At 35.3% G+C, this 19,514-nt stretch overlaps 1 protein-coding gene across 1 annotated transcript in view; it reads right to left on the bottom strand.

The window, feature by feature from the left end:
* The window catches only part of LOC127217577 (bifunctional heparan sulfate N-deacetylase/N-sulfotransferase 4-like), a gene marked incomplete at its 5' end in the record, with an annotated part of 99,685 nt that extends 85,910 nt beyond the window's left edge, over positions 1–13,775 (bottom strand). Inside the window, 2 exon segments of the mRNA XM_051178586.1 lie at positions 11,690–11,818; positions 13,590–13,775. Of these exon segments, the coding sequence (XP_051034543.1) occupies positions 11,690–11,818; positions 13,590–13,775 (315 nt within the window).
* Between the last annotated feature and the right edge of the window lie 5,739 nt (positions 13,776–19,514).

Here is a 19,514-nt window from a genome sequence, read left to right on the forward strand (position 1 = left end):
TTTGTTATGAATTACACAGCAAGTTTCTTATTATTTTCACTGATAATTTAAAATGCAATATTAGTTCAACTTCATAGAAGAAAATAAAAGTGAACTGAAACTCACTTTAGTGATGGACACAGATGGATATTAGATGATAAGATGATTATTAGATACTCACAACACAATTTCCTAGTGGATGCCAGTAAGTTCAGGTATTTGCATAAATACCTCATTTTTCCAGCTCACCATCAGTTTATAAATTATTATTGAAACAGCAGAAAAATGTTTTTACTTTCCCAAAATACTAAAGCAGGAGTTATCAAAATGTTTTAGAATGAGTTGATGTCTCTTCACTATCTCTATAGCTAAGAAAGGGGTAGAGGGAAGAAATAAAGAGAAACAAGGTTTAATGACACAAACCCGTATTTATGGTGACTTTATTTTGTTTAAAAAAATAAACTCTAAGTTATTTTTCCATGTGTGTTTGTGTGGGTGTAGCTTGCACACAGGCAAGTGCCTGTATCTTTGTGTATTCAAAAGCCAGAGGAGGATATCCCTGTCTTCCTTCAACCCTCTCCATCTACTGCTTTGAGGAAGACTCTCTTCCTGAACCTAAACTTGGGTTTATCCTATAGCCTGGCAGCCAGTAAACCCCAGTGATCCTCCCCTCTCCACATCACACAGTGTTGGGTTTTCTGCCGTGAACAAGTCCACATCTGGCTTGGTACATGGCTGCTGGCATCAGAACTCAGCTCATCATGGTTACGCAAGTTATGTAAGTGTGCTTAACACCTAAGCTGCCTCCAAAATCATTTAAAAAATAAGTTTGAGTGAAATGAAACAAGACACTAAAAAATATGCACATCATATATAATTTACAGAAAAGTTAGCAAAATGCAGAATGTTGAACTCTGTGGTAAGGTTAAAAGATTTCACATTACTACTTTTGATTTAATGAATGCCTAACATCTTTTTCATTGTACTAACCAACTGTTTATATGAGCACCAATCATTGAATTGAATATGATATCATATCAATAGTAAACATGATTTGTTTATATGTTAACAGTTCCAAAATAAAAGCAGATGAAAAATAGAGTTTTTTGTTTGTTTCTTTGAATGCTGCTTTTATCTTTTAACTAATGGCCACAAAGAAGGAGAATGCACATTTTGCTTTTGAAAATTTGTATATGCTAAAAAGCTTTTCTACTTCTTTCATTATGTGCTTTGGGAAAGCTAAATTACTCAGTTACAATTGATGAAATAGACTTTCTCAATAAAATATGGTTGTTTTCATTTATTTTTCTATGAAAATAATATTGAAAGAAAAAAAACACAAATGTGATCTTATGGACTTGTTTCTAGTCTAGAAATATAGAAGAATGCAAATTGCATTTTCTCAGGACCATGGCAACAGCAACAACTGGAAAGATGCACGCATGTCTATACAAGAATAGCAGCTTGCTTTTGAATGGAGAAAACAGGATTCAGGGCAAAAAGCTAAAAGTATTTTGTTCTTTTGTGATAGCCTATATCAGATTATGTGACACTAATTTACAAGTAAATACCATTTTAGAACAATAATACAGGCACTAATAAAAAATTCAGAAAAAGAGCTAAGTTTGCCCACATTTTCTACTACATTATACTATGTCTGATCTTGATTTTCAGAGTGAACAGAAAGAATAATATCATACGCTGTAAGACCAGGCATCTTAGCTGACTTCAGATTTAAGAAATCCCTGCTGTGAGTGTGAATGGCTGTGGAAATGGTGATTCCTGTCCTTTTGTAAAGGTTAGTCCTGCAAACTTGAAGAGGGGAGAATCTTACAAGCTATGGGGGGTGAGGGGGAAGTAGGTGATTGTAGGTCTGTCTGTGAGTGGAAATAGAATTTCCCACAATCTATACACTCTGTGGGAGTCCATTCTTCACACAGCTGGTGGCTGTTCTCCTGGGCTGGAAGGCAAAAGACCAGAGCTCCCAAGAACTCTAATTGCTTCAAAGTCCCTGTCTGGAAAGAGGCAGATTCACTGCAGTAGACAAGTTAGCAGTTAATTTCTACAAAAATAAATATGGTGAGAACACCTGTAACACCCACAGCTCCTAGTAAGAAACATTAATGTTATCACATAAAGAAGGATGCTGGGAATGGAGGCAATGGTTTTGTTCTGCATCAAATACATAGCTCTGATGCTTTTATGACAAGATCAGATGTGCTCAGAGTGGTATGGCTGAAGACTGAATATTATACTTTTCCAAAAAGGGCCATGTTGCATAAAGAAATATAAAATTTGAAAAAATATACAAAAGTGTCTTTATAATCACATTTGAAACATTTGAAATGTTTTTTTTTTCATCGTATTTTATTGCACAGACCAAGAAATGGATTTCGGTAAATGAACTTGTTTTTCTGGTTCTCTGTTATTCATCACTAAAAAAAATAAAAATCCTGAAACTTTGGCTCAGGTTATTTCTTGTTGATGTTTCTCTGCCTATCACTGCTGCCTCTCATGTTTCTGAAGAGCCAGCACTAATCCATAGCATACCAGTATCTGCAAGAAATTCCCCAAGCTCACAGACTTGTAATACACAGGATGGAAAGCTTCTCAGCCAGCCTAAGTGTATGAAGGTTCAGCAAACAGTGCATGGAGAAGTTGAATACTGTTCTAATTTAAATTAAAATACTTCAGCTGTTGTTATCTTGCTCCTTTCACACATACTGATTTTAAATTGTTTTAATATTGGCTAGAATATTCCAGTTTTATCAGTGTTACACTTAGTACAGAGAACAAAAAAATAATTATATCTGGACTATAATATGGATCATAGATAATATAATCCAGAAATTTCTTCCTTAATGACATTGCTAATCATTTTCCTATCTTGAAGATCTGCTTTCCTGAAACCTCAGCTTCCTCAGACTCTTTAGATAAACTCTTATTTTTGCCTGGGCATGAGCTACTGTGTGCCATAAGCAGATGCTTCAAAAAGAACTAACGTTTGGGCTGGAACTCCAACATGTTTCACTTGCAATGTTGCAGCCTTGACATTGGCCATTCCCAAGTTGAGAGCTAAAATATTACAGGTCCAATGCCAATGTTGTGTTGGGCTAATTTATTACCTTACTCACTCAAAAAGTACATAATGGACTAATTCTGAGTGGGCATATAGCCACCCCATTAGAATCTACCTTTATTCTTTGCCTTCTCCACTACTTCCTCTGAAGAAAAAGTAGGTTGTACACTTATGAGCACTTCTTCATCTGTGAATTCTAGTACTCTTCTAGTACTTTCTACCTAGTCATCTCCAACTCAAAAGCTCTTCACAGACTTCCTTACTTAGGCTTGTGATTACATTTTTAGTAATTCTTTTGACTCTTGTATCCATAGGTAGCATTTAATTAATTCCCATACCAATCCAGGCTATCCAGAACACTGCCAAGCATACTACTTGGAGTCAATAACATCTTCCCAGTCTTCTAATGCTGCTTCAGCCCTAAAGACCAACACCTGGTACTTGTTCCAGGGAAGGAAGCCCCAGCCTAGCCCCAGCCTAGTCTATGATGTCAAATTTGAGCCGAGAAGGTGTTAACTGAGTTGTCATCCTATTTCTTTATATGTATATAAACAAAAACCTGGAATATAAAAATGTAATTCTTCTATTCACATCTCAATATCTGCAGGCCTTTTCACTATCACTAAGAGGCACCCTTTTGAGATATATTTAAGTTCCTGGATATCAGACTTCTGGGTACCCTGATCTCTCAGCAGGACAAATGAGCTTTCAACAACAGGGGGTATTAGTGGCTACACACCCTCCCCACCCCTCCCCATCCTGACTGCAAAATTATGCTGTGAAACCACCCTCATCTACACAAAAGTATAAGAAGACATTCCCTGTTTCTGCTATTGGGCTCTTATTCCTTTCTTCAGGATCCTGCCATAGTGTTTTCCATGATTGTCAAACCTGAACTTTCCTCTGATTCTCCATCTTGCTCTTATCTGTCTGTCTGTCCATGGAGTTAGTAGATGTTCTAATAAACTTTGTACCATAGCAATTCCCCTCGGTGTCCCTCTTGAATCTCGATGTGAGGTCCTTCCGAAGTATTATTGCAGTTTTATTATATTCTGCTGTCAGTTTCAAGCATGGCACTCTTCCAGTAGACTGGGTGACAGTGAATGCAGGCAGGGTTTTGAACTTTGGAAGTCAGTAAATACCCTATCACCGGAGCTTGCACTTTAAGAATTCAAGATTTTCAAACCTATCTACCAAAAACAAACAAACAGAAAGCCCTAGAAACTCTTATTTTCATATTGAACTTTGTGTAGTACAAAATTAAAATGAATAAGGGAAAAAATTAGAGCTAGGGAGGCATATTCATTTTAAGCTTTTAGTTACTGATGACACCATCTGATAAGATTCCAGACTTTTTTCTTTTCTTTTTAAAGAGATTGTCAGTTACTGAATATTTTATAGGGTAGTGTCTCTACTTGAATGATGGTGAGCTACCTGGTATAAGCTGGTTTCACCTCAGACATGATTAAATTATATTTCTTCCTGTCTGAACAAAGATTATATTGAAAATACAAGAAGGATTCGGCACTAGGGAAATACATGTTAGTATTTGACAAGTGTGGAACAGTGCAGGAAAATATCAATATGTGATGAGGTCATGATGGGAATCTAAGAAAAATAACAGGGAACTGTCTGAATGTTAAGTGGACAGGAGCCTAGTTATTCTTTTGAGCTGTCAGTCAAATAACTCTCACACAATATAGTTTTCAATCTTGATACTCATTTGGTCTAAGCAAATTGGTATCCAAGGAAATCAGAACACCCAATTCCTTGTGGTTTACTAAAACTGAAGACCTACTGTATCATGATAATTAGATTTTGGCATGTAAAAATTACTCAAATTCTCACTTTCTGTTTTATGTAGATTAGGTAGATGAGATGGAGATGCTCAGAGGTTAAGACTATACTGTTCTTGCATAGGGCCTGACTTGGCTCCAGGTCCTCTTATCCAGTGGTCCACAATCCCCTGTATCTCCAGGGAAGCTGGGGCTCTCTCCTGACCTCTCTATAGGTACCACTTCCACATGAACAAACTCACACAGAATGATACATACATATAATAAATTAAAAATTATAAAAAATAAGCTTTAAATTATTACACTAACAAGACACATTTTTAAATGCCATCTAGTCAGTAATTAAAATAAAAGACAGTTGTTGTAAACACACATACACACACACACACACACAAATAATAATATTATGAACTTTTGAGCATAGAAAGAATAGTACTCTACTTCAGTGTAGAAAACACAAATGACAAGAATATTTATGTTGGATACAGGATGGGAAATGTGCTTCTCTTCTTAGTAAAGCCCATGCCTTTTAGACTTCACAGATCTTATAGAAGTTAGATGATAGAAAATAAAGAACTTTTCAAGAAATTTAATCTAGTTACCTTCCTTTGGGCACATGACTTCCCAAGGTGATTTAAAAAGCTATGTATTTTAAGCACACTAGAGAGAAGATTGCTGTGATTGTTGTTTTCAGACCTCTGTAAATTTACTAGCCTGATAGTTTTGTACATATGTATAATTTCAGGCACTACAGTTCTGTTATATCTGCAGAATATACTATTCTACTTCTCTAGTACTTACCAACAAATACCACCAAGCTTTATCTTTCTATTCTTGTATATGTTGACGATAAATTCCTTTTTTTTCATCTGAATTGAAAACTCACACAAAGGAAGCAGGCAGTGGTTGCACATGCCATCAGTCTGGTAGGAGAAGCAGATAGATCTCTGAGTTTGAGTCCGACCTGGTCTACAGGGTTTACACAGAGAAACCCTGACTTGAAAAGTAAAAAAAAAAAAAAAAAAAAAAGAATCATCACACGAAGATCTTTATTTTCAAGACTGGTCTGGTCTTTTCTTCATTAATTGTTGATATATGGATATATGCATGTGTTCTTAAGAATATTACTTGTATATATGGTTTTAAGGCATACCATTCAGTAATGGAAAACTGATTGATGTGTGCTTTCCTGGGGAAGATGCTTATCCTGATTCTCACCATTTCTTAGTTGCCTACAGTCAAAATGGATAGTTGTGGAGACCAGTATCAACAAATACATCTGGAAAACTACATAGGTACCTAAAGCACAGGCCAGAAAGATTGGAAAGCTGAAGGACTAAGAGGGTGCTGTTAGAAGGTGTGGAGTAGTAATATTAAAAGCTGTACTCATAGTCTCACTAACATGACTACCTGAACATGAGCTGAACAAAGACAACAATAGATACAATAAAGTGAATCAGGCAAATCGGGGGGAACCCACTAGACCTCAACTCTATACACACACACACACACACACACACACACACACACACACACACACACAAAACAAACAAACAAAAAAACAGCAGCCCTAACTTTTATTGTGTCTACCTGTCTATTGATTTGTTGTTGTTTTATTTTTCCAAGGACTTTGTAATATTAGATTATTAATATGAGCTATTTCCATTTTTTTAATGAAAGTATATAGTGCTATAAAACCGAGGAAAGAAAATTAAATTTAGCTAGCATGCTGTGTTTTTACCTTCATTAAATACTAGAAATTTCTAAATCCCTTCTTGATTTCTCCTTTGACTAAATTTTATTCAACAGTGTATTGCTTTGTTTCCCACAAGTTTGTGTACATTCTATCATACCTACTTTTGTTGATATGTAGTTTTATTCCTTTGTAGCCAGATAAAATGCAGGATGTTACTTCAAATTTCATAAATTTGTTTATACTTGTTTTGTGTCCTAATGTTTGGCCAATTTTGGAGAAAGTTGCATAGTCTGTAGAGAAGAAAGTACATTCTTTACTGTTCAGATGAAAGGGTCTATTGCTGACTGCAGATCTATTTGATATATGATGTCATTTACTTTCAGAGTTTCTCTATCTAATTTCTGACTGGATGACCTCTGTACTGGCCAGAGTGAAGTATTGAAGTCACCACTATTGCTATGTTGGGTCATGCTGTCTGTAGCATGTTTCTCTACCAAATTGAATGTCATCTTAGATAGCCACCTCTGTATACAGTGCACATTGTGAGCAACACTGCTCTTTAAAACATCCTTGGGGTCCACTATTTGGCCAATAGACTTCATAGAACAATAATTGGATATGCAGTTCTATTTGTACCACTCATTTCTCTATTTACTTTTCATGTTCTGATCTAACTCTTTCATCCAGTTCTATTTTGAGATCACCATCAATTCCAATGCTAAAAGCAAGTACAGTTTGTATTCAGATAAAAGGAAAATTCTGAAAATCCCTTTCTCCTGTTCTTTTCAGGTTGAAATCAAAACACATTTGTATGTTAATGATGTGTCGTTTAAGTGAGGATTAAGTGTGAAGGATAGTTTTCTTTTTTCCACTACAGTAGTTGGAATATTAGATACCACAATATCTTCTATTTTAAAAGAAATCATGTAAGTCTCAGGATGATGCTTTATGAATTAAATTAAATTTAATATTAAAACGATATTATTAGGTAAAAACCTGGTAATTAGGCATTCAAACAATAAACGCTAATGGCAATCAATGGGGAGGGTGGATAGAAGAGGCAACAACAGTCAATGTACTGATGGCAAAATGCCTTTTAAGAGGGTTAGAGCAGATATGGGTCAAGGATGGAACCAAAGCATGAAAGTGAAGACAAAGGGACCTGAGCATCTACTGTGAATATACTTTCAATAAGGAAAGATGACATGCAAAAGTTTTTATTTTGAATTTCTGACACTCCCACTTATGGAATATTCCTTTACACTGTGTGGATATATGTTGTTGTGATTAGTTTAATAAAGGAGCTAACTGGCCAATAACTGGCAAAGTGAGACTGGCAAACAAAGAGAGAGACAGTGAAGAAGAAGGAAGGAGTCTTGGGGAGTCATGAGGCGATAGATAGAAAGAAAGAAAGCAAGGACTGAACTTGCAGTACTAAGAAAAGGTATGTAGCCACATGGCAGAGCATAGATAAGAAATATGGGTTATTTTTAAATTGTTAGAGTTAGCCAGTAACAAGCCTGAGTTATTGGCTGAACATTTATAATTAGTCTGTGTGATTTTTTGGGGAACTGGTTGGTGGGAAAGAAAAATCCATCTACACAAGTGTAATCTTAATTTTCAGTGATTGTTTTTGTAACTCCATGGTGACTTAAATATCAAATTTCTTGCTAAAGAATATGTAGCCTCCAATGTTTTAGTTTCATGTTCTGTGTGAGTCTTTTAGGTTGATTTAAGTAAACATGTACCTTCAGGGGAAGAAATTTAATATCCAGTTAACTTGTTTCTATCCCAATTTCATATTATGGTTTAACATACAAGTTATTTTATAATTTTCATACAACATATGTTTGTTTACATTGGAATTATTTGTGACTCTAAAATATTATATAAAATTAACCTAACAAAACCTGTTTCAAATATAGCTGATACTTTATTCTAGTTTTATTAAAACATATATCTAATGTTCTATGTATGAGGTTGTCTCACATTAAGCAAGGTGGTTATAGTATAAATCCCATTATCTCCTATGTTCCATTTACAATGAGATGTAAATGAGGGCATGCTTTTCTGAGAATTCAGAAATGAAATCATTATGGAAGAAAAAATAAGAGAGCTGGAATAATTCCAAACATCTCATGGTGATATAATCCCATACCTCTATGACTCTGCACATGGATTCATTACAAACTTTGATAGCTAAAAGCATACAACTTAAAAAAAAAACTGTATGCTAAATTCTGTATTTGATGTTAAATAAAGTTAATAAAGAATTAAATTTTGAGTCACCTAAGTGTAACATTATAGCCCATTATTACACATTTTCAATTTAGCTTCTTTCATTTGGACACTTTTAGATTTTAAGTGTGTCTACTTATATTAACCTGGGAAGTTATTACTGGAGCTAAACATGTACTGCTGATTAAATTCTAAGTGTTAAATTTGGTTACAAAACTAAATAGTAGTATGTATATTTACTACATTTTTAAGAACATGAGCAACATTCCGGTGCCAACTGACAATTATATTGTGTATGCATGCATTATATGTATATATATATGTGTGTGTGTGTGTGTGTGTGTGTGTGTGTGTGTGTACATCATACGTGTATCATAAGAAGTCATATTACTTGGATGATGAACCTACTCCTTTTTTTAGTATGCCTAGAAATTACCAAGTAGTCTTGACAGGGACTGTAAAGAAATTCTGAAAGGGAAGAAGTTGATAACACTGAATGTTAAATGAATAATGAAAGAAAATTCTCCAATAAACACCTGGCTCACACCTCAAAGAATTAGGAAAGAAGATAATAGTAAGTAGAACAGAAATAAATGAAATGGAGAATATAAAAACATAGTCAATTACCTAAGAGTTGGGATATTTACAAATTTATGCAAATTGACAGAATAGAGAAAAGATGACATTCTTAGATAATGAAATCAGAGATGAAAGAAGAAACATTATAATTGATATTACAGAAATACACAGGATTATGAGGGCACAATAGGTATCATATACCAACAAATCATCGTACAAAACAGAATTTTCTAGAAATATAAGTTTAATGAGAGTCACAAAGAGAAAAATTAAGTCACTAATTACGAAGTCACTTGACAGGGCCTGGGGAGGTGGCTCAGTGGTTAAGCACTGGTTGCTCTTTCAGAGGATCTGTATTTGGCTCCCAGCCCCCCAAGTTGACTTATAACCATCAATAACTCTAGTTCCATGAAATCCCATTCCCTCTTCAGATCTGTGGAGGCACCAGGAATATACTCGGTACACATGCATAGACCCAGGCAAAATACATATACACAATAAATAAATAAATAAATAAATAAATAAATAAATAAATAAATAGTGCTAGAGTAGTCATAGATATTGGAGGAGAACTTAGAACCACTATTTTACTAAACCATTGCAATGCCAAATAACAATCTCAACATTAGTCCTTATCTCCACAGAAAACTCTAGTCTTCACGCCTCATCAAGAAACATAGATCACCCCAGAAACCACTAGAGTTCAAGTCTAGTGGACAAAACACTCCTGAACCTAAGGCTTAGGGCAACATTTCTGAAGAAGGTGCAGAACAATTGTAAAAGCCAGAGAAACCAAGAGTTTGTTATGAGATGTGTCTCAGATATTACTGCCCAAACATGAGTCGAACAAGGACAAAGAACCACAGGCAACTGAGGGATTCTTTGAATGGGAAAATTGGTTCAGGAAAGATTACTGGTTATCCAATACCAAATGGTCAGCTCTGAAAACATATACAGAAGTAACATTATACAGACTGAGTAGGTTATATTCAAGGATATACATTTATAAACAGATATGAACACTGGTAACAATTAATGAAAACAGAAGCCATAAGTTTGAAAGAGAGCAAGAAGGGTATATGGGAGAATATGGAGGAAGGGAAGGAAAAAGGAATGATGCAATTTATTTATTATAATCTCAAAAAAAAAAAAATAAGATTCTCAACCCAAAGGAATTAAGGACTCCTTGATTTCAGTGATTATCAAACAAATATTGCATGTTAATATTACTTTGTCTCAAACTCCTCCACACAGTTGAAAATGAAGTAAGAAGCAAATTTCCAAACGCCTATTACGAAGTCACTGATAGTAACTACTGAGGACAAAGCAAAGTCATCACTTTTTAATATCTTTATAATTATGGACATAAAACGCTCTGGGTGTTAGACCTTAAATAAACCAAAAAGTTCCACCTGCCCAAGGACCAGGGATTCTGGGACTTCTAGTTTTGAAAAATAACAACAAGGTCTCATTAAATGGTGTGGTGCTTTTTGGGTTTTGTTCATGCAAGCCCTGTCATCATGTGTCTCCAGACCACTCACCTGAAAAGTCTCTAGGTAATGGCACTGATCAAATTCTGTCAGGGTTAGAATTTAATATTTTAATAAAACCTTGCTTTTAATTTGACCAAAATGGTGCTCTGGCAAATCTCAGAATTAACAAGGATTGGGAGACTCTAGCGAAACAAACCCATAGCACATTAAAAAAAAAATTCTTCCATGTGCTCACACAAAATGTATTCCAAGGATGCAAGGATGGTGCTGAATCTGAAATTCTTTGAATGCTATATAATTATAACATTAAAAATGGATGAAGAATAAAAATAATATAACCATTGAATTGTGTGCAAAAAAAAAAAAAAAAAAAAAAAGCTTTTTAGAAGCCAAAATCTTTTCATGATAAAAAAAAAAAAAAAAAACTTTCACAGTTAGAGACAAATGAAAACCATGCCAACACAATAAAACATTATATATTAAACAACAACAAACATCATATTCACTGGTGAAAAGTTCCCAAGAAATCAATTTGTATCCAGGAAAGGATTTCAAATGTAGACTGTAATTCACTTTAAATAAATGTATTTTGCTCATAAAGAAAATAGCCATAAGCTGGGTGTGATATCACACACACTTTTAATCCCAGCAATCTGGAAGCAGTACTGTGGGGTTAAGCCCAACTTGGTTCATATAACAACTTCTACTTTAGCCAGAATACCTAGTGAGAGCCTGCTTGGGGGAAAAATATCCTCATGATTTGGTTTTTAAAACGTAACTTATTTGACAATACTGATGCTACTGTGAAATGTACAAGTAGAACACATACTGGGTTTAGAAGGATTGTGAGGAAAAGTTCACCTCCTTTGATACTTTTATCCAATTCCTGGGGTCCTCCTGGATATTCCTTGTAGAAAATAGTATGTGTGAACAGCCCACAGGTCTGCCGAGGGAGGACCTGATGACAAAGAGGTGAAAGCAACACTGGTAAGATTTAGCTAAGAACTGGGACCACTCCCATAATTTCAGACAGCAAAGGGTTCCTGGTGTCCTCCTGTAGCCAGTTGTTCATGCTGGTTTAATTTCCCAAATGTCAAGCAACTGAATCAAAAACATACAATTTGTAGCTTCAAGTATGAGCCCAGTTAACTGAGTTCTATAAATCTAAACTACTGTCTGACTCAGGTTAAGGGATACAGTGTTATCTTAGGGTTCATTTCATTTAGGCAGCAAACATGGTTATGCTTCTCATCCAACTAAGCTTCCATTCTCCTTCTGATACTCAGTCTTGTAGAGTATGCAGTTCTGGGGTTCAAAGCAAACTTTTCTCACGATCACTACTTTGCTTTGTCTGCAATATAACTGACTTTAAATTTCATCTCAGTAGTAAACAGAACATTTAATGACTACTTCTGGAATATTTTTTGCGTTGAATTTGCTGTCACTCTGGATGTTCAACAGACAAAACAAATAAGCAAATTGACTCTAAAGTCCTATTTTGAATAATAAATCATTTATAGTCTAATAGAAAATACACCCAATTACACAAAAAAGCTATGATGACATTTATTCCTCATTTAATATTCATAATTAAATTAAAGGTAAATGAAAGAATGTAGTCATGGCTAAAATGATGAGTTCCTTTCATGACGTGTTGGGTGATTACACAATGAAAGAATCTCAATGCTTTCTCTGTTTTTAAATTTATTTGAATAATTCTTTTTACACTTCTGGATTTCTATAGACTTCAATTGTACTGTATCAATGATTTCAAGTAATAATCCATGTTTTTGGTTCACTAGTGCCATATCATAGTGATGAGATGATTAAAGCCCCATGATAAAATTACGGAGCTCCAATATGAGTAGCTATATATTCTTCTCTCTTGGTTTGAGATGGAGATTAGATGTAAAGATTGACAGATTAATAGATAGGTAGTTATAGTAGCAATATAAGTAATAGTGTAGGTAAGTGTAAATATTGAACAGAAAGAAGATGGTAAGCTCTTACTCTGATCTTGACAACTAATGGTGGGAACATCTTCAAAGATATCTGGAATTGGATAAAACTAGCCATTTTAGAAGCAAGGGAATGGTTTCACTTTTTCCTCCAATGAGTGATGCTAAATTTCCAGCTCAAATTCATAATGGATAAATCATTCTTAAATTTGATCATTATTGTTTAGCTAATACACAAGGAAAGGGAGTACATGCCACCCTTCCCTGCAATTTCCAGAATGAAAATAAACAGCATCCTAAAATGCTATGAATGCCTGAAAGTCAAAATACTTCAGACAGATGGATTTAGCTTTGAGACACTATTGCTGCCTTTTATCTACTGGTAGTGAAGTGATTGGAAAGGTGTTTTCTTGATCTGTAGGGTGACATCCTACCTTTAACTCATGTTAAATCAACTCAAACAAGCAGCACTAAGGAAAAAAACGTAGAGCCCCAGACCAAATTTAAATTTGAAAATATTAGTGGATAATCTACACAAAACACATTCCCATTGTTTCTAGATTGTTAAACACTCAGTAAAATCACTCTACAGCTCAAATAAGCTGATAGTCAAACAGTATGTCATTGTATGACCAGTCACCTTCATGGCATGTCGGAAACTTCTGAAAGTCATGTTAAAGTAGCTCTGTGTTATATCCTCAGAAAGAATGTTAATCTCTTCTCTTAAACATGGGGTATCATGGGTCCTCAGACCCAGACATATGTGCTCACCATGATGCTATTGTGAATGAAGCCCTTCCTGTATCTTGCAGGTTTCAGATGTGGATACTCTTCAGTGCTGGTGACCTGAATACCCCAGACCTTCTTCCAAGCTGCATACAGCTGAATATGGACCGGGTAGACCCCTGAGTGATGTGGGGCCACCGCATAGCCCAGGTTGGTCGGTATTCCATGTTCCTAAAAAAAGTCAGAGAAGAACACCATCATGGAGTGGGGGCAATTGGGTCAATTCAAAAAAATCTTTATATCTATTTAGCATATATATATTGGGGATCCCCATTAAGTAAGAGGAAATTAAATTATAGGAAGATAGAAATTTTATTCTTCCTTCAGTTCATCAGCTTCATAAAGACCTGATGCTAGTTTAACGAAAGTAGTTCATACTTTGGGCTTGCCCTATGTGCATGCAATAAAGTCTGAAATTAAATGCATTAAGTTTGAGGGAATGATAGTGTTGTGAGTGACTGTTCTCTGAGCCCAACAGTACCTGGGGCAATCAGGTGTTCCCCTTGCAAAAGATCTTCCCAGTTAGACCTGCTGATGCTCTACAACCCTGAAAAACCAGCTTGGGAAGGGCATGTGTGTCCAGTTTCTCCCCACTTCCTGTTGTAGGCCACTCTGCATTAATTGTATATGACCACCTCTTGAAGGTTTAGGCTATAATATGCAGAACAGGGAAGACTGCAGCACCATGTATGAACTATGTGGTTATAGGAAGGTTCTCACCCCTGTTGGATAAGGCTTTTCACATGATGCCTGTTGGGAAAGGAAAACCTACATTCCTGAAAGGAACCTCTCACCTGTTCTGTTAGGGAGCCTAACATACTCATTGGCTCCCAGTATTGAACTTTGGCAGATTCACACATTTGTTTGTTATTGGGACCTTGGAGACAGGGTGGACATTGCTTGTTTCTCACCTGGAAGGCAATTTTAGCTATAAATAGGAATTGAATTTTGACTTTTATCAAGCAGATGAAGCAAAATATAAAAATCTGTGACTTGAGGAATTGCCTAACTTAGAAAACATAGAAGAGGAAAATGGAAAAACACATTTTGTGTGTGTGTGTGTGTGTGTGTGTGTGTGTGTGTGTGTGTGTGTGTTTGTGTGTTTGGTATTGATACACACCAGGAATGTTAATGTTAACCATAAGGTGATGAGAGCTTTTATTTGCATTCTGTTTGTTTGTTTGTTTAGATTTAATAAGCCTTGAATCTGCTGAGTTTGGAGGGGGCTACAATGCATTATTCTTTGCTTCAAGAAACAACTAGTGGAATTCGAGATCAGAGTTACATGATAAGGAGTTATTTCTGTGTTAAATGTTAGAGGAGAATGGATAACAGACAAAGAGTATGGGAGAGTTAAAATCTAGGATAGTTTTTTGTATACAGGGGTAAATGGAAGGCAAAGATCACATTTTGCCATAAACTGTAGAAACTTAATTTATCGTAAAAGGCATACACTTTAGTATGAGGTATTTTGGTAAACAGTCAACACTAAATGACTACAGGCATAAGTTTAAAGCAAGAATATGAAAACATTCTCAGTTATTGTATTATATTTCTAGGCATGTGAAATATTCAGTTTTCTAATTTCTACCTCTTTTATAACTTTCCCTTTAAATGTATATCTGCTTCATAAAGTTTCCTTGTAGGGCTGAATCTCATCAATTGAGCTGATAAATGAGGATATATAGTCAAATATGAAAGTTGATTGAATCAATAAACTGAGCAAAAAATTGTTGACAATTGATGTTTTTATTGTCTGTTACAGCACACAGCACGGGGAAAGCATTCAGTCTTGGATGAAAAGCAAGCAGTAGGTGTTCTCATATCTTCATTGTATCACCCATATACTACACTAGTCCCAATGATGGGCACTGAATAATTTATGTCACTATCCTTTTCCCTTCATGAAATAAACCTTATTGTGTAGCCAAATTCAGTTCTTTTTCATCAAGACTGTTTTCTAACATCTATTATAATAAATGACTCTTATAGAAGTACTGAATTATGAAATCAATGCTATAAAATGAGCCATAGCCTTTTTCCTAGGTATAAGGGAAAACTGGTATCTTAGTGCTAGTAAAGAAATACATTTCTTACAAGGGCCTCTCTCCCCTCTCCCCTCTCCCGTTTCCCTTCTCTTCCCCTATCCTCCTCTCCCTCCCCTAATATTTCCATTACTGGAAATTGAATTCCATTCCTCACTAATGTTAAGTGAACAATCTGTTACTGAGCTAAAACCTGAACCTAAAGTTTGTATTTTCTGTATAGGACCAAGTTGGAAAACACTACAGATAGAATTGCCTGGGGGGCTGACCAGGAGGCTGCAGCTATGTAGCCTGGACCCACTACAGGGTCCTTTACTGAACCCTATCACTCAGCCTTAGTTCTTTTTGGTCTGATTGCTGCCTAGTAAATGATGATTCTCTAATGAAGATGAGTGATTACCCAGAAAAACAATGTGCCCAGCCCAGTCCACCATTGCATTGCCAATGAAACAGAGGTCAACTTCCTGGAGAAAGAAAACTAGGCATGAGGGTGTTAAAACTCCTCTGTTGGTGAAAACAATTGGTATGGCTCTTTTGCCTGGGAAGTACTTATGACTCACAGGAAAGAGAAACTTTTCTCCTAATGTGTTGGTTATTCTTGCAACTGTTTCATGTAAGGGATTTCCACATCTCCTATAATTTAGAAAGTGACAAAACAACAGTGTGGGAATCCTAATATTCATTAACAATACATTTGTTGGCCTTGCTCTCTACTACGGTGTGATGTTTTGTTACAAAATATGAGGCCTTAGATGTTAGATAAATGTGGTAGTGTCCATAGAAACAAAGAGATAAAAATAAAACACAAGGTCTATAAAGAGACACTGAAAATAACAAATAACTATATTCATCCTAAACAAAAAAAAAAAAAAAAAAGCATTTCACTTTTGATATAGAGTAAAAGGAACTTTTTAGAACTTTCCATGAAAAATCAGGATGGAAAAGCAATTGACTCAGTGAGTAGGGAGGAAGGGTCAGTAAAAAAGATTTTTATTATACTTATTGATTTCTGGGGGCTCAATGTAATACTATCTGTAAGGTCATCTTATTGCAGGGGCAACTATAGCTCAATCAAAATAGTAAATCACACTAGGTAATTGTGAGTTTATACTTTTCTCAATCAAAATGATAACAGAAAGTGAAAAGTCATTCCCTAGTAACTCCTTTCCTGTTATCAAGGGACTTACTGAACTAGAAAGTTTCATTCTTAACTGTCCACAGCTTCAAATCCAATTCACAGAGAGTTGGTCAAGTAAAACATAAACTAAATGTCATATTCACACAAGATCATAAAAATTACAGACTTGGGAAAGCTTTTCAATGTAAATATAGGAAACACTCAATCCATCATATAAGACAGACATAAATGATAGTTGAGGAAAGAAAATTAAAGAATGGCCTTTATTATATTAACAAGTTGGGAAGGATGAAGAAAATTTAGGATAACAGGCGACACAAAAGTGTATATGCTAATAAGCAATCGCCAGTACAGGCTTTAAAAAGTGACATCATTTCAATGGCGTTTCAGAATAATATGCCTCACAAACATTCACAGGACTTTGCCATAATCACACTTTTCAGCAAAATTCCCATTTCTTGCAGGGGTGGTGGTGAGACAATGCATAAATTACTGACATATGCAATAAGATAATTTAAAAAAACAAACAGCATATAATAAAATGCATTTAGCACCAGAGCTGACAAAGACAAATGAAATGAAGGCACTTTTAAAACAATCCCTAGTAGTCATGTAATCTTGGCAATGGATAGGGGTGCCTGTACATCTATTAGGTGTTCTTCAATTTATTCCTGTTGTGACCTTAATGATAATCCTGTTACAAGGACTGGAGAATATCCAAAAAAAAAAAAAAAAAAAAAAAAAAAAAAATGTGGAAAGTGAGGCTAAGAGAAACCATCAGGTTTTTCTTGTTAATAAATGTGAGAGCTGGGACCACACCCAAGCTCTCTACATTCAGTATATACATAGGCTTTTCCACTGTCGGCTTCTATTGTGACCAAATGGAATTGACTTAAATATATATTTTGGAAGCATAACAACTTTCCATTGTTTAGGTGTCATTGTTCTTGAAAAAGTTATATGAAGTAAAGCTCATCATTTTAAAAATCTCCTTTGCTGCTAGCACTTTTAATGCAAATGAGTTTCAGCCAATTAGGAGTGCTAAGGACAGCTTCTGAGGGTAGCAGAAGCAAAGGCTAAATTCTGGTCAAGACTTTGGTGTATGTTTGCAGGGCAACAGGAAGTTCACTGCTTGTGACTTGGCTCTAGTGGTCACTCTAGAAATAGGACTCCCTGGAGGACCAGTTCTCTAGGATTCCTTGAGTCCCTAGAAGTTCAGCTGACAATCTGTCCTCTGCCTTAATGAGGTTTTGAAAACCTTCAAGGTATTGGATAGATATGCCCTTATTAAAAATAGTGTGATGTTTTTAATTTGGAAGCTTGAATGGGAAGAGGTGGGTTTGCATTTTCTAATGCATGTAACAAGTTTAACAGAATGAGGTAAGATATCTAATGGTTTGAATTTTAGGGAAAACATGAGAAAAATGAGCACCCATACAATATCTACTCTCTATAATTTATATTTATATTTTAATAAGTAAAAATAAGGTAATTGATATTGGTAAACATCTATTTACCTACACGAGTAAACACACACACACACATGTATATTTATATATATACATGTTTTATATGTGTATAAATATGTGTGTGAGAGGAGACTTGTATATACATTATGTGCATGAATATGATGACTCGATCATACATGGGGTAACCAGCATGTAGGCTACAGTAATTAAATAGGAGACTACTGGTAATTTAAATGGAAAACACTTGAGACACATCCCAACATCAGTACTCGGAATTAAACAAACCCTTCCTTCACAGTACCAATCTGAGGCATCATTACTTCAATATAGTTTTATGTCCTGCATGAACTATTGCTAATTGTCCTTTCATTAAATCTTGTGCAGGAATGATTGCTGCTTCAGTTTTATTGAATGTAATGGTGTAAGTAGCTATTGTAAAAGCTCTCTTAGATTCTGGAAGCACAGGCTGGTGGTATGGTGAAGCTATGTGATGGAAGTAACATGATGACGGAAAATAGACTGAAAGGCTCCTAATTACAGTGAAATATATTGGTTCTGATGATTTTGTGCCTTGGTTCTGGGATAATGTGCAGCAAGGTTAATAAATTGACAAAGAGATCTCTAAATAACACAAAGAAGTCAGACAGGCACAGGTGAACATAAACAACTAAACAATCCTCTTGTGCTTCACCTGCAAGAATCTATTATAAATGTTTTTTTTTTTCCTGAGAGCTTCACATACCATAATGGATCAAAGGGAGAAAACAAGAAAAAAAGAGAGTAAGGAGATTCATCTCATGGTCATACATTATTCCTGGATCTCACAGAAGCTGAGAAAAAATTTGAACATTGAATTCAAGGTTTTCAATCAATGAGGACAGACATGGACACTCTTCATAAAACAGCATTCTGTCCACATTCATGAAACAATATGGGAAACGATTGGTGTTATTTCATATCCAAAATGATTGGAATATTGTTCCATGCATTACAGTGAGATAGTAAATATTTTTAGAAAACTGTTAAAAAGTCACAGCTTCTTAAGAACAAGATGTCAAAAATGAAATAAATGGATGGTAACTGAATAAACGAATACACTCTTGGCAAGGAGATTGTGTAGTCAACAGTATCTTGTTGACTTAAAGCATTGATTTGTTCTCTTATATATACAACTTCAGGGGAGTGACACTGGTGCTAAGGGAAAATAGATCCCATTATCTATTTCTCCTTTTAATAAGGGCTTGAGACCATATTGTCG

The sequence above is a fragment of the Phodopus roborovskii genome, unplaced genomic scaffold (genome assembly GCF_943737965.1).
Source record: "Phodopus roborovskii unplaced genomic scaffold, PHOROB, whole genome shotgun sequence".
In the NCBI taxonomy this organism is placed as follows: domain Eukaryota; kingdom Metazoa; phylum Chordata; class Mammalia; order Rodentia; family Cricetidae; genus Phodopus; species Phodopus roborovskii.